The sequence below is a fragment of the Phoenix dactylifera genome, chromosome 2 (genome assembly GCF_051530095.1).
Source record: "Phoenix dactylifera cultivar Ajwa chromosome 2, Ajwa_hap1_PhDact_Kaust_v1.1, whole genome shotgun sequence".
NCBI classification, from domain to species: domain Eukaryota; kingdom Viridiplantae; phylum Streptophyta; class Magnoliopsida; order Arecales; family Arecaceae; genus Phoenix; species Phoenix dactylifera.
Window position 1 is genome coordinate 12,966,438 of NC_143191.1, and position 16,320 is coordinate 12,982,757.

A 16,320-nucleotide genomic window follows, 5' to 3' on the forward strand; every position below is an offset into this window, starting at 1 on the left:
CTTGCAATGGATATGGAAAAAATCGAGCGAGATGCTTCCATTTTCCTTTCTATTATAATGTACGTGCTACAAGTATAGCTGAAATACATGATAGAATTTGATAGGTTTTGAGTAGTAATGCAAGACTACCAAGCAACCTCACAAACAACACTTGAAAAATCAAGGTCAACTTTCCGGAGTTGTTGCTTCTTGCAGGGCTGCCGGCCAAGCATGCGGCTCTAAAGACAATTAATTAAGTCCTAATCCTAATTTTCTATATTATTTATGAGGGCTGATGACGATTCTCTATCTCTACCAACATATAACATAAACTCACCTTAAAACTCCCAAAATATATTCAACCATGCTGGCTAGTCAACTCTAATTTAGTTCAATAAAAAAATTAATTTTATCAGAACCAAGGGCTCACTCCCAAAATAAAAGAAATTAAAATAAAGTAACATAAATTAAATTAATCATAAATTACTTATATATTATGCAGTGGATGATTGAATAAGACAAAATATAAATGTTCCATTTTGTTTCAAATCTTGCTAAACCATAAATCATTGTGTAATGTCTAAGATTGAAATTAGGACCTTTCTATTTACGAACTAATCAAATATTCAATTCAGAATATGTTTGGGTGATTGGATTAAAAATTTTTATAAATTTTGTGGGTTAGAATAGTACAATCAACAAAATTATAAGATTATATGCAGGGCTAAGCCTATTTCCATAAATATTTAGAAATAACTTTGAAATAAACCAGTCCAAATTTTATAAAAAAAAGAATTTTAATAATTTTTTTTGATTTCAGTTACTTTTAGGCTGGTCAACTCCAAAATCACTTATGAATATTTATAAATATAGATTTAATCTAACTTGTTGTATTAGCCTAACTTACAAATTTTATAGAATTTTCAGGATAATCAATCAAAATAGATTCTTAATAGTATCAGTAAGTACATAACCTAGACATCTGCTATGCTATGAGATTCAGCCGTATTTTGACCAGGAAATAAAATCCGGAAAACCCTGACAAGACAAGCGTATTTCGGCGGTCGGAAGAAATATACGCGTCGAGCCCCTCGGACTGTCTGCGTAGAATCGGACGAGAGAAAGGCGTGGCCCTGTCCGTCTGCTGCTATTATTGTCTCGACGACCGACAGTCACAGGGCCACAGAGGAAAATCTCCGTCTGGGCTCTCGCGGCGTCGAATCCCACCTCGAGGTACGACTCTCTCTCTCTCTCTCTAAAACCTCTCCTCCTCGAATGCCGATGACTCTTGCCAAGAATTCCCCAGTTTCTGCTGTTAATCCTCCTTTCTTACGGCTATCTTTTTATATCACTCGCCGTCCATTTTATTCTCAGAAGTTAATCTTTTCTACAAGGGAAAAGAAAGATCCTTTTGAGATAAAGCTTAAATAATTAGGCTTATGTAGTTGACTGTCTGTCCCCTATCTTTGTGCTGTCATCGGTGGAGATGCGGTGACGAAATTGCGCACTTCTTTAATTTGAATCTGCTTTTGCATATCCTGGATTTTGCAAATTGAATAATTATTTCTACATGCTAGAAATGGCTAAGATTCTGGCTTTCTTTTTGTAAAAAGATCAGCATCTCCTGTTCTTCATTTTTTTGGGGCGTGTTAGATCATGCAAATGTTGATAACTGATGAGCATGTGCGTTTCGTATTGATGCATAGATGGTTGGTAATTTCTTGTTTGGTCTGAAGTCCCATTCATATGTTGTTGTGGAAGACGGGGAGTGTTGTATGTTTGACTAAATTTTGGTTTTGGTTAGCTTGTGATCAATGCTGAAAATACAGGCTGCATGCTTGATACTTCGTCAATTATGTGTTTGCCATATTATAGCTGGAACGTAGTCGAGAATAAGGTCTAATGGAATGAGTTGATAGGAGAATTTTCACATGGAAAAGAAGGTTTCTAGTTTTCTACTCTTTGAGGCAGAATGACTTGTTTCCAACTTCCTCAATATGTATCAGTTTTTCAGTGTGCTTGATTGTATGGTGACTATTCTTACAAGCAACTCAAGTGAATGCTTGTCAGGAGACGAGTGGGCCAGGCATGGGGGCATTGTGTAGAAGGGCCAGTAATCATAAGCAAGGAGTATCTTGACAAGGTAGAGTTTGCTTGCATCGGTTACATTTGTTGGAGTTTGGGACTCGGCCTTTTCAACAATAAGGACGTCAATTAATTTTGGATATTAGGAAGGGCGCAAGATTGTGTTTGTGTAGATGGTGGTGGAAAAATCTATCTGCTAAAATATTATAAACCTCTTTTATGTGATTTTATTGTTTTCTCTTTAATATTTAATTAATGGCTTTCTGCACACACTGAATAAATAAATTAAGTTTTGATGTTGCCTGGTTTGAAGCATGCTATGAAAGGCATTTCCTTTAGAGTAGAATTCGCCATGCCTATAGTGCAAACAATTGATGATGGTCTACTCACAAAATATAACAAATCGCTTCGTGTTCTCCTTGAAGTGCACTCTAATGAAGGAGAATCAAGGTCGAACCCAAATTAGCCAGATCTAGATGCATTGAATATCAATTTAATTGAAGTAATCTCTCTCAATTCTCTTATATGTGGACATAATCCTCTTCTCAAATGCTTAATAGCTATATTTTTGAGTCCACTCATTTAGTGCTCTTAATTCTTTTCTCTAATTTTGGTGTTATTCAGATAGAAAGGGTTATTGTTCTAATTGATGGGAAGTGCAATCCTTTTCCTAGCTATAGATGTGAAAGGGTGAGTATGATTAGATGCTTAAGCATCCTTTTGTTGAGTACATCTCTTCATATAATCTACCCATTCATCAAGGGTTGTGTTTCTTGGGATTACCATATGCATCTTTTCATGAGAATGCATCTTTTCATCTATGGAAGTCTTCTGAAGAGTCCGTTTGCGAAGCATCCCTTTGGGATGTCTTGTGAGAAGAGAAATCGTTTCTACGCTTTTTTTTAAGATACCGCATAAGAAACAATTAGAGATGTATCCATAAAATTTTTGTAAAATTTTAAGAGATCAAAGAGAAACAAGGATAAAAAATTAATTCTTATTTATTTAGAAAACCAAATTATTTGGGAGTCTAAAATAAGTTTTTATATTTAACTAGGTTTATGTTTAGATAAATATCCACTATAGAATTCTAAAATCTATTAATTAACCAATGGATGGTAGATGGAAGACATTGCAGAGGTGTAAGGGTTGAATTGGGAGTTCCATTAGAATAGTTCTAGAGTTAGTTGTTGGCAAGATCATAGAAAAGAAACTTGTCTTGTCAGTTCATTTCCATGGACAAGATGCACCTGAGTTTAGAAGTTTGTCTTTTAATGGATAATGTTGATGGAAGTGTTGTCCTGAAGCCGAGACTGGCTTTCCAAGTTAGAAACAATGGGCCTTGAAATTTGGGTTCTAGTTTGAAACTTGAGTAAGGAGCTTGATGGGAGATCTAGATATGTGGTTGTCTTGGTCCAAGAAGAGTGACTCAGCTTGTTTGTTCTTATCCCTCTTTGATGACTTTGGAGATTGAGCTAAGCCTGTACGAGAATTGCTGGCTATGTAGTCCTATTGTAGAAGAAACCTTCCTCAAGAGGAAATGAAAGATGCGGACCAGCTTCTATCCATGTTTGTATTGCTCTCTTCAGATGTAATTGCAGGCTCACATTGTAGAGGTGGAGTATTATCATTGCTTTCTTCTGATTAAGGAGCACTATCTTCTTTGTGGAACTTCATTTGAACTCCTATTGTGCCACATGCTTCAAGTCTTTCTTTGAGGAGTAATGCATGGGGGGATCCTTAAAAGATAGAATCTTGTCAAGAGTTGGCTTAAAGTTCATAGAAAGTGGAGGAACCAATGGGATGTGGTGGTTGCAATTGAGATTTGGTTGTCTCTACACTATGCTTTCACTTGGTGAGTTGGATTTGTGGCCTCACATAGTTATCTGCTCCACTAGTGAGTCAATTGGAGGTTTTATAATGTCTGAGGATATTGGAAATATTTTTGAACAACTTTTCAGATTCTATGGCTCTCTGTTGAGACATTAGACTTTTTAACTGTCTTTAGTTTGAGAAGATCTTCGTTCCTTTCAAAGAGTTGTTTGATGATTTTTTTATCGCTTTTCATTTTTATGGTTGTAATTGTGTGATCAATCATAATGATGCTGGGATTTTCATAAACTTGCAGGATCAATCCTTCTTGAGGTAGAAACAAACAGAGAAGCAGATTTCCAAAAGAAAACTATGGTATTCCATACGTACCACTAAAGATAATTCAACATGTTCATATTTTGAGGTTTCTTAATCTGTGTTAAACTTGGGTTTTAATAGCTGTCTAACTACTTAGAGCTGCTTAAGATTTGTAGAGATTCTGTGGTTCTCCAAATTTTAAATTAGAGGGGATGTGTCTAAAGAGCTTTTTATCCAATTTTCATGCTCCTCAGAATTTACCTTTTCATTGTTTTAGAATGTTTGCTGAAGCAATTGTAACTTAAAGGGGCATGGAAAGATGCTAGTATGTGATCTATGAGCATCTTTTTGCAAGTCTTTAATTGCTTAGGTAACTGCTGCTTCTGCACATTGTATCCATTTTAATTTGTATTCTTAAATCACTTATAGGGTATTGTTGGACTTCTTGCAACCTACTTAGACCTGTGCTTTTAGAACTTTTTTATCTGAAAATTTAAGGTGGTTCTGTTATTTTTAATGTTTTATCATGGTTATTCATTTGTTGTTTCTCTTGGTCTATAAATGATTTCTTTATGAGATGATAGTGTTCTCCTCCAAAATTCATTCAAATTGCGAGGAAGCTATGTGCTATTTGAATTAGTTCTAGTATTTTTGAACCATGGGCACGTCCCAAAATTGCATCAACTATTCAAAACTTTTATCTTATGTTGCTCTTTCTTATTACTTGAGTAATTTTATTATACTTCCTTTTGACATAATAAGACCTAGTATTAGCTAACACTTGCTCTAAAAAGGACTCAATAACTTTAAAAAGTGGGCATAATACTAGTCAAATATACTATTTTCTTACTAGAAGATTGATTGAGTTTTGTGTAAAGATCGTAAGGTTATACTAGGTAAGAGTTTATCCGCCCAACAAAGGTTGGTAGTCTTGGATGTGCATATTAGGAAATGGAAGAGAAGGACTAAATAAAATAGGAATCCAAGGACTCGATGGTGGAATTTGTGAGGAGAGAAATAAATAATTTTTAATAATAGAATGTTGAAGGAAATTGAGATCTAGATGAGGAAATTCATATCATGTGAGAAGATATGGCTAATAGTATTAAGAAAGTGGCTACAAGAAAGTTCAGTTGGCTATCTAGTAAAAAACACTTAATAGTGGAATGAGAAAGTTCAGTTGGCAGTTAAAGCCAACAGAGAGTGCTATAGAAAGCTACCTAAATGTAGGAATGTAGAAGCGTATAGAAGTCATAAAGTGGTTAAGAAGGAAGTTAAAAGAAAGGGTAAGAGAGGCTAGATTCAAAATACGTGAAAAGTTACATTGCAAGCTAGAAATTAACAATGGGAAGAAAGATATCTGTAAGATTACAAACTTAGGTTAAATGAATTGAAGATAAAAGTCAAAAAGTTTTTATTAAGAAAGATGAGTTTAGAGAATGATGGAGGAGTTATTTTGATAAGCTATTTAATTAAAATCATGTAAACAATTTAGATGCACTACTAGTTCCATTAAGGATAGAAATGTTAAGTATACACAAAGAATTAGAGTATCTGAAGTAACAGAGGCAATGAAAATGATGAAAAAAGAAAAGGCGGTTGCACTTGATGGAATCCCCATTGAGATTTGGAAGTGTTTAGGTGATGCAGGAGTAACTTGGTTGACTAATTTATTTAATAAGATCTTAAATACCAAGAAGATGCGTGATGAATGGAGGAAGACCACTATAGCGTTGCTTTATTAGAATAAAAGTGATATTCAAAATCGCTGTAACTGTCGTGGTATCAAACTCATGAACTACTATGAAATTTTGAAAGTGGATGATTCAGCATAGATTGAGGTGTGACACAAAAAAAAAAAAATTAAAGAATCGATTTAGTTTCCTTCAGAGGTTAATGAAATAATATAGAGAAAAGAGACAAGATCCTCATTTGTTTTTTATTGATTTAGAAAAAGTATATGATAAAGTTCCTAGAGAAGTCTTATGGAGGGTGTTAGAAAAAGAAAGAAGTTTGCATTAGATATATTAATCTGATTAAATATATATACAGTGGAGTTGTTATTAGTGTAAAAACTACTGATGATAATACTAGTGAGTTTCCTATCACAATAAATTTACATCAAGAATTTGCTCTAAATATTTATCTTTTTGCTTTAGTTATGGATAAGCTTTCTAGGCATATTTAAGATGATATTCTTTGATACATTCTATTTGTGGATCATATTCTCTTATTGGACAAAACGAACGTTGGAGTTAATTGTAAGTTGGAATTATAGAGGAGAGCATTAGAATCTAAGAGCTTTAGATTAAGTAGGGCTAAGATGAAATGCATGAAATATAATTTTAGTAAAATTAGAAATGAAGATGAAGGTGGAGTGAAAATTGAGGATCATGGAGTTTCTAAGAATGATCATTTTCAATATTTAGGATCAATTATTAATAAAGGGTAGATTGAAGAGAATGTTGTCCATATGATTAAAATAAGTTGGATAAAATGAAGAAGTATAATTGAGATATTATGTGATTGTACCTGCAAAGTTAAAGAAAATACTTTTTAGGACAACCATTTGACTGGCTATGCTTTACAGTATAGAATATTGTGTAGTTAGAAAACAACATGCACATAAGATGAGTACGGCCGAAATGCGAATGTTGAGATGGATGCATGCTAATATAAGAAATGATAGAATCAGAAATGAAGTAATTCATAGAAAAGTAGATGTAGCATCAATTAAGGATAAATTGAGAAATAAACGGCTTACATGGCTTAGCCAAGGGATGTACCGGTACAAAAGAGTGATTTGATATATGTAGAAGGAAAAAGAGGTAGAGGTAGACTTAAGATCACATAAGATGAAGTAATAAGGAAGGACTTGACATCACTATAGTTTTCAGAAAGTGTGGTCTCAAACACAGCAGAATGGAGGAAAAAGATTTATGTAGCTGACCCCAATTAGTTTGTGGTTAAAGCTTAGTTGAGTTAAGTTGTAGCGCCCTTTGTAATAGTAATAAATATTTTTGAGATTAAATTAGTAACATGTGATAAAGTTATCCTAGACATTATTATCGCAATAGAAATTATTTTTCAAAGGGTGTTAAACAAAGAGAACTAGATGTATCTCTTGGTTTCATATGCTTGATGAAATGAGTTTGGTGGTCTTTTCAAGCTTAAAACGCTACTAAAACCTTGTGCTAGTGAAGTTGTACACCTTTATGGAGTAATATGTGGCATCATTTCTATGGAAACTCACAATATCCTTCTAGGATAATCTTGGGCTTGTGTTGGGATTGTGAAGCATAAAATCAATACCATTCATAAGCCTTTGAACATGGAGATAAGAAGATTGCACTCTATCTAATAAAGCTTGATGATGTAAAAGTTGGCCAAAGCAACATTGTGTTTATCTAGGGAAATTCCTATCTCAAGACTGATAGCAGTGACTACAGAACAAATTACAATGGGCTTCTCATACACCTTTACCTAATGGTTAATGTCGGGCTACGAGAAGGTTGAAAGTGTGGAAAATTGTAGATTACTTAGATGCAGAATTGCAATCAAAGTCATGACTCACAATCAAATCAGAATTGATTGTTCAGCCTTAAAACATGAGTTTTTGATTTTCCAAATTAAAGTTGAGTTTGGTCTGAGTCATCTTGTCTAATTACATATGTAGTGTATCTTAAGTAGTCTTAACAGCAAGGCAATGGTTGGGATTGATTTGCATTTATCGAACATCAAACTTCATTTGAAGTGTTCAAGATTTTGTATGGATTTTAGTTAAAGCTTCTCTAGGGAGTCTTGAAAACTTTCTCGAACCTTCATATCTTGATCTTCCATGATTCTTATGGTTTTTTAACTATGATATAAATTGTAAAAGGATAAGATTATTCAATAGGCATTTAAAAGAAAGTAGTTCTGAAGAATTAGTAGGAAAAAGGTTTGTGTGTCACATTATCTAGCTGCTCGCGTAAGGGTTTGTTTGTCACATTATCTAGCTGTTTGCATATGTCAGTGACAATTGCAGGCATCTTATCTACTGTATCGAGAGTCGAGGGAGGCTGCTGCGAACTTTGAAGATCTGCCTCCAAAATCTTTGTAGCTTTAAGTTCTTTCATAAAGCAACCTCTAGTTCATCTGAGCAATGTTGTCATGATACATCTTCCTAAAGGCACATAAGTCAAGCTCTTCCATATTGTATTCTATTTGGCTATGAATAGGAACTAAGACTATATCTCTTGACTGAAAAGGTGGGTAGTGTCTTAATTGTCTTTACCTTGCATGTGGAGAGGAGTTTCCCCGTGCAAGTGTCTGATATCTTAAGTAATTTCTCATTTAGATGGATGACAAGATTTTCTCTTGATATTATGTCACTTGCCTCATTCTCTTTTGTTTCTCTATTTTAGCTACTTAGTTAAAGCTAAGATATCCAAGAGGTTGAACCACATGTTTTGGATTGGCCATGTTCCTCTAAACCATAAGCTGAGCTTCATCATGACGTCTCAATGAAAATGTAGGATAAAATGATCATATGTCAAGTTGTTACTATCAAGGTTTGCTTAGCCATATCGGATAGTTTGGGGCATACCAAACTGCACCTGCCAGCAACTGGGATAGTTTGACCATCTAATTCGGTCCCAGATCAAAACCGACTTGAGTCGGGGTGAATTGTTTGGTTCTGCTTGGTTTCAAGCAGTTTTGGGTTGTTTCGGAATTAAACTAGGTCCATTGCTTTATAACCCTCCTTCCTCCTATCTCCCAATCCTTCTCACCTCTCTTGATCCTCTCCTCTCTCTCAATTCTCTTTACTAGAATTAGGGTTCCACTGTTGCCACTACTGTTGATGATGATGATGAAAATGACAACGATGATGATGACAATGGCCATCATGGTCGACCACGACCATGGTTGGAGGTATGCCTATCCCTCCCTGCCTCCCTGTCCTCCCTTCCCCCTGCTCCCTCTCCATCCCCCTAATTTCGGTACATCTCGTGTAGGTACGATATGTACTGGTAGCGTACTGAACAATTAGCTGGTCAGTACAATCCTAGGTATCGGTTTGACAAATTTTGGTTGTTATAAATAATGCCTTCATTAGTTATCTTAAAAGTACAACCTTTTGAGTTGACATAAAATTACAGCTCAGAACATTATGTACGAGGTTGCTTAGCCCGACCAAACTCAATTCATTGAAATATGGTAGACTTATGGCTCTTTAGGGTGGGACAAGTCCTGTACAACACCCAATATGCATGCCTTGTCATATACATTCTATATACGCAAGTAACTGACTGTACACGTTGTTTTTTAAGCTCAAGGAGGAAGTTCATTGTTTGGTACATATGCTGACATTTGATCACTCTCCTTCTGGTATGCTGTGCCATGCTGAAAGAGCGTTAATTTTGCTTCAACTCAGGAACAACAATGGAGGCAACTGGATCCACTTCCTCATCACAGAACAAAGTGGCTGAACTTACTTCCTTGGCTTTGGAAACATATAAAAAGAAGCCTCTTTCTTATTGGCTTCTATTGATTCTCAGCAGCAGTGCAATGCTTGTGGCATTCCCTGCTTCAAGCCTCCTGTCCCGTCTTTATTATGCCAATGGTGGCAAGAGCAAGTGGATAATTTCCTGGACGGCAGTTGCAGGATGGCCATTAACTGCCCTCTTCTTAATTCCTATGTATATCTGTGGTAAAATATCGCCAACTCCTCTTTCCCTTAAGCTCTCTCTTTGGTACATTCTACTTGGCTTCCTTAGTGCTGCGGACAACCTTATGTATGCATGGGCTTATGCATATCTTCCAGCATCAACTGCTTCTCTCCTTGCATCATCTTCTCTTGTGTTTTCCGCTTTGTTTGGATATTTCATTGTGAAGAATAAATTGAACCTCTCTTCTATAAATGCTATTGTTATTATCAGTGCTGGTGCAGTCATTATAGCCCTGGATTCAGAATCAGACAGATATGAAGGAATCACCGACAGACAATACACCATGGGGTTCATCTGGGATATTCTAGGGTCAGCTCTCCATGGTCTGATCTTTGCACTCTCAGAGCTGGTCTTTGTGAAGATTTTAGGGAGGAGATCCTTTCATGTTGTGCTGGAGCAGCAGGTCATGGTTTCATTCGCTGGATTTGTTTTCACCACAATAGGACTCATTGTGAATAACGACTTCCAAGGGATGCGGTCAGAAGCAAGCAGCTTCAAGCATGGGGAAGTGTCATATGCCATGGTGCTTACTTGGGCAGCCATTACATTTCAGTTGGGAGTTTTAGGGAGCACAGCTGTTTTATTTCTGGCTTCGACTGTGTTGGCTGGTGTTCTCAATGCGGTAAGGGTACCGCTTACCAGCATCGCAGCAGTTATTCTGTTCCATGACCCTATGAGTGGTTTTAAGATTCTATCCTTGATCATCACTGTTTGGGGATTTGGTTCCTACATTGTCGGAAACTCGTCATCGAGCAAAGCCACCTAGCATAGCATTGGTTTCTATGCTCTCCAATGATCTCTTTAGTGTTGGACATTGTCTTCTTACAGAGAGAATAATTGGAGTGACATTTTGCAATCTCTTTTCTATGTTTTAGACAGTTCCATTGGAGCACAAAGTAGATAAATGCTTGTGGCTTGGTTGACAAACCAAACGGCCTCCTTTTGCTGATGTGCTTACAGAGGACGTCAGATGGCAGTGTACATGGCTTGAGACTGGTAGAAAGCTCCTGGCTCTAATTGAGCCGAAAGAAAATATTTCAATTTGGTAAGTTCTTCATAGTTTGATAGTTTGGAGCAATATGTATGTTTACTGGGTTATCACTCTGTTCAGTAATAGGTTTGGTTGCTATAGCATACTAGATTATTCAACTTGTGGATTGGACAGGCAAAGCTAAAAATCTGCTCTTCTTTGTGTACCCCATCATGCTCATCCTTGGCTGCATATGTTATGTCAATTATGTTTTTTTTTGGTGTGTGTGTATGAGTGAATCAGTTGAGTTCCTCCTATCCCAAGATTACATAGTATAATTATGTGAAAATACTTGCTACCCTTTTCTCGAAAAATTGTAATAAAATCGAATGAACTTAGGGATGATTCCGAGCGTTTTAAGTTCTTGGAGGGGCTGCGTTTGCCATCAAAATCACCTTAAGAATTGTATATTTAGATGCTTCAAATGGCTCCACTATGGTCAGCTCTAAGATAGCTTGAAGTCTAGCTTCAGCATGATTCCCTCACGAACGCTTTGCAAGTAGTTTGACTTCTGATAATAGACTATTCTCAAGCTTTTGGTAGCCACTACAGATAGAACTTGCAGGAGACCAGGGTCATTGTATGCCAATGCTTCTAACTCTCAAGAGGCTGCTTCTAACTCCAAAATATACAACTGTGATGCCAATAAATTGACCAATATGGTAAAACTTAACGATTTTAGTATCTAGTGTTTTCAAAGCCAATAATAGGCTAGTAATATAAGGGGGCAAAATTTAAAACATCTTGGTTAAAAATGTCAGTACTCTACTAGCTCATATCTTAGAAATTATCAACCAAAAAAAGAAAATGAGAATCTTTGTGCCAAGATATAAAGAACTAAACTGTACCAATTTAGATTACGGGTTCACCTATAGTTTGTTAACCACAAGCTAGTCCATGCTGAAACCCATGTTTTTAATCAAATTCTAGGATTTAGAATCAAAAGATCATTAGAAGTCCAACTTCCTCAATTAAAAGAAAGCAGAAAAAGGAAAAGGAATCATCAAGCTTCATGGGATGAATCAGCATCCTCGATACAATATGTTTATTTTCTTATTTTGGAGAATCAAAAGTATAAAAACACCATTCTAACACAAAATTCAACCAACGTAATCAATCAAGACGACGGAGGAGATACTCAACTTCAACAAGCTTTGTCATGGGCATAACCCACTCATCATAGAGACGACAAACCACCGAGGGGTCTACCTTACACTTGATCTCACCATCAGTGAACTCCACCTTATTACCCTTGTCCTGTAAGGTTACATCTTGCCCAAACACCATAGCCTTTTTCTCTACCCTTTTCTTTACCATCTGTTCAACACGCTCAAATGTTAACAATTTCATCAAAGCATCCCCATCCTGCGTGAAAAAGGAGGATGAAGTAAGTTCAACAGTATACTCTTCTCTCCTCTCATAAAGCCTAAAAAACAAAAGATTAAATATGATGGTTCTCTATCACCTGAGTACGGGTCTTTTTTTATTTTTTTGCAGTAAAAAGAAAAAATAGCTCACTTTGACTGATATAGGTGTATAAAATAGAAGAGACCTTAGTGCGAATTGCTGGAGTGTAATCTTGTGGAGCATCTCTGAACTTCACTTCTGCCACAAACTTACCATAATGGATTCTTCTAGACAGAGCCTACAAGGGGGAAGAAAGTAAATAATTAGATAAATAAAAATCAACTATTCGCAGCCCACATAAGGTCCGGAATGACCGCAAGTTGATCGCGACCGACCTACCTGCAAACATGCAAGATCTGCGGCTGCTGTCGATGCATAGTTACCATCATCACCCTTGACAGTGATTAGTGGAAGCAGATCATTTAAATACATGTTCCATATGGCCTCACACACACTTACAGATGCAGATGTTGGATGCAAGACCTATAATTACATCAAATGTAGACACATTTATCAAGGTTAGTGATGCTGAAATCCGAGTGATGAAAGTTGGATACTTGCCTCTGGATAGTCGCAAGGAGGTACGAGCGGCAGCGGTAGATCATCAGGGAAGAAGGGTACTTCTTCCGGGTTTTGATATCGTCCAGCCTGTAACATGTTGAACATGTCTCTGACACTTAATACAATAGGCAATCACTGAAATCGATAAAGATGAAGAGTAACAGAACAATGACCATGACATCAAAGAGCCATGATGCATGATACCTAATTTCTAAATTATAGACCTGAAGATTGAGAGTTGAATGTAATTTAGTGTGTCGATAAATAGACCAACTTCATAAAGTGTTAACTTCAAAAAATAAATGAAGATTGCACAGAACAATTTTGCTTATGAATAAGATTATGGAAAATCAATGCTGAGCTAGTTCAGTATACCCACTAGATGCATCATCCAGTAAACAAAGTCTACAGAGGAGATGGTTTCCAGAATGCATAGTCATGCAGGCACAATACTACTTTTTTTAAACCAACAAAATACATAGGAAAACTGGAATCTGTGTGTATGATGAGCCATCCATACTTATCTTTTGATTAAAAAAATTTCTGCACGAAACATATAAAAGAACAAATATGAACTAGAAATCTCCTTTATTCACCAACTGCAGGGATCTACTATTAGAATTATGGACTTCAAATGACATAACCTCCATCTTATACTAAACAGATATGCAATACCCATTATACATGGAAAAGTCAAAATTTTGCATGCAGGAAAAAATGCACTTACATTTGTCAGAAAGAAAATAAGACAGCCTAGGAGTCATCCACAAATATTGATTATCCATTCAGAGCAAAAAGAAAACAAAGCAAATGCATGGGGACATATTTGTAATCGAGAATGCAGGATGCTATCTACCAAATCTTTGAGGCATCTGCAAAAAAATTGTGCTTTTTCGAGCATTTCAGCAAACACTAAGAGTTTGGGACTGGGGCTCTATGAGTTATTTCACCCGAGGCAGACTCTTTTATAACATCTATAAATAGGTATCACAATTACACGATGAATCTACTTTGGTTGGGATTGGGTGTTTGCATATCTGTCCAAATTCTCATGTTCTTGCAACTCAAAACTCTTGTTCTCAACTGAGCTACCTGCCAGCCTGCTGCTTCCCAATGTATGAAACTATAAATGGATGCTCAAGGTGTGCTATTATTATAATATTTTTGCACATCTAAACAACCCCTTCATAACTAGCCAAAAACTGTCCTTTATAGTGGTGGGAGAATGATAGTTGCAGAGCAATTTTCTTAAGGATATAGTGAAAACCCCCAAGATCCAATCATCTAGCAATGAAAGAATTGGGCCTGCTATCAGCTAAAATTTTATAGAGCAATAACATCTAATAGAACCAGATTTTTATCCGGATCCAATTAATTCCAGAACATAGAATAAACAGGGGATTGAGAAAAAACCAAAAAGAAACTAGGGTAAGGGAGTAAGGGACCTTGGCATGAAGAGACTCGGACTCCCTGACGAAAAACTCCACAAGGGACTGCCCTGACCCCAGGAACGAAGGGTCGTACACCGGGGCGTTGTGCGGGAACCTGGCCCTCTCTATGAGACTGAACACGATCGTATCCTCCTGCCTAATTAGAGCATCCCTCACCGATGCCAGAGTGATCATCCCCTTCGAAGGGTCGCCGGTTTCTGTCTCTCCCGAAGCCCTACAGCACAAGGAAGGAGAAGCGAGCGTAAAGAAGAGAAGAAGAAGAAGAAGAAGAACAGGAGAAGCCATGGAGAGAGAGAGAGAGTACCTGTTGGAGACCTTTGTGGAGGCCATTACGTCCCAATGACGAGCATGCGACTCGAAAAAGGAGAACGGGGGGGAGGAGAATGGGGGGCCGGAAGGGGTTTGTTTACTATTTATAGAAATACTATAAATACGCTTTAGTATTACTTAATAATCTGTTAATTGGATATATCTTTTATTTTTAACCGTTAAGAGGGAATCTATCCAAGAAAACGTGCCGGATGACGACACTAATATCCTGTCGGAATTACGATTGGCGAGAAGTTGGATCCACCTCGGATACGGTAAGAGACGAGGAAGGGGGAGAAATTGGGGGAGCAGCAAGCTGCGGAATCCACTGCGAAACCGCGAGGAAGGGGGGGAGTATTTGGGGTAGCAGCAAGCTACGGAATCCAATGCGAAACCGCGGTCTGTTGGTTGACTGGACTTTTGACTTATGTGATCAGACAAGTAAACGTTGCGTGGAATGGTGGGGGTAGGGTGTCGGCTGTTCATTGCTTGTGATGCAAGTATATGCAAGCTGATGATTCACACTCTCAGGATCTATTTGAATACCAGGAGATTTTATCAGTCCGACAAAATTTTTGATTAGCTTCAATATTACTAAATTACGGTTAGAACCGAACGTTGAAAGATAGGAGACAACTCTAAGAGAAAGAGAGAGAGAGAGAGAGAGAGAGAGAGAGAGAAGGAGGAAGGAAAGACATGGTGGCCAGCTGAAGTAGGTTGGAGAGGGCAGGCCCCACTATTTTTTTTTTGGCATAAAATAAATCATCCAATCGGGCTGCTCGCTTGTTTACTCCATCAAATTTTCTAAGTAATTTTGAATGAGGAGTCATTCCCGATGATCGTGCCAATCCGATAAGATCTTGCAATACCTTAGGCTATCTGATTTGATATAAGACCTGCTTGGATGCCGGAGGATCCTAAGACCAATAAGACCCTTCATCTCGGAGACAAACATCAATTGGAAGGAGTTTTTGGAGTTAAAGAAAGAAGAAGAGGAGAGAAGTAGGAGGGACTAGGCTTAGATAGGATCATTTATCTGGCTTTTTAGAAGTTAATATAGATTATTTAAAAAATAATTCATTTTATTTAAAAAAAATCAGGAAGCAGAGATCAAGCATGCCCTAAATTCATCTCTCTCTCTCTGGTACGCACTCACTTTTGGAGAGAAAATTTCCATCGGTGGACACCTAATCCTTGGGTAATTAACTCCAATATCCAAAGAGTCTTGGAATACCTTGTTGCTGCTAGAATCCAAACTGAGGAGTTGAGGTCGATAGACAATTGAGGTGAAGATGAGGTCGGAATTGAGGCTCCGAGCTATAAAGCTGGGCTGAAGAGTTGGTAGAAGTAGCTGACGGTAAACAAACTAGAGCTTGGGTAGAACGATACCTTGCTAATCTGAAAATAGGAAAAAAAAAGTTCTCTTGTCGAAGTTTGTCCGATGGGGGACCCTCTGATGCTTAAGTCAGTCAGATTTTAGAAAAACAAAGAGAGTTTGAAAAAAAGATAGAGTTTCTGAAGAGACAATGGAGAGAAAAATTTACTTGAGGATTCCCCATTTGTCCGCTTATGTAGAGGGAGGTCGACGCCTGTTATTGGATTGGCGGTATGTGCCTTTACCACTTAGTAACGGCCGCCAAGTCATATACGTGGGTAA

At 37.2% G+C, this 16,320-nt stretch overlaps 2 protein-coding genes across 6 annotated transcripts; one reads left to right on the forward strand and one right to left on the reverse strand.

Annotated features, from left to right (window-relative positions):
- Positions 1-1,036: 1,036 nt before the first annotated feature.
- On the forward strand, positions 1,037-11,101 carry PUP5 (purine permease 5). Of its 5 annotated transcripts, none has more exons than XM_008777842.5 (3): positions 1,042-1,212; positions 4,193-4,251; positions 9,611-11,101. In XM_008777842.5, exon 3 carries the CDS (start codon positions 9,619-9,621, stop codon positions 10,669-10,671), a length of 1,053 nt encoding a protein of 350 aa, XP_008776064.1. In that variant the 5' UTR covers positions 1,042-1,212; positions 4,193-4,251; positions 9,611-9,618; the 3' UTR covers positions 10,672-11,101. The 5 variants fall into 5 exon arrangements, with proteins under 5 accessions (XP_008776065.1, XP_008776064.1, XP_038987179.1 ...); XM_039131251.2 differs by lacking the exon at positions 1,042-1,212 and adding an exon at positions 1,225-2,122; XM_008777843.5 differs by lacking the exon at positions 4,193-4,251 and having other exon boundaries at positions 1,037-1,212.
- Positions 11,102-11,926: 825 nt separating this feature from the next.
- Positions 11,927-14,808, reverse strand: LOC103696276 (chorismate mutase 2, cytosolic-like). Its single transcript, XM_008777841.5, has 6 exons — positions 14,659-14,808; positions 14,349-14,568; positions 12,904-12,990; positions 12,682-12,825; positions 12,488-12,580; positions 11,927-12,300 (listed from the first exon to the last, which is right to left on the reverse strand). Exons 1-6 carry the CDS (start codon positions 14,682-14,684, stop codon positions 12,049-12,051), a joined length of 822 nt encoding a protein of 273 aa, XP_008776063.1. The 5' UTR covers positions 14,685-14,808; the 3' UTR covers positions 11,927-12,048.
- Between the last annotated feature and the right edge of the window lie 1,512 nt (positions 14,809-16,320).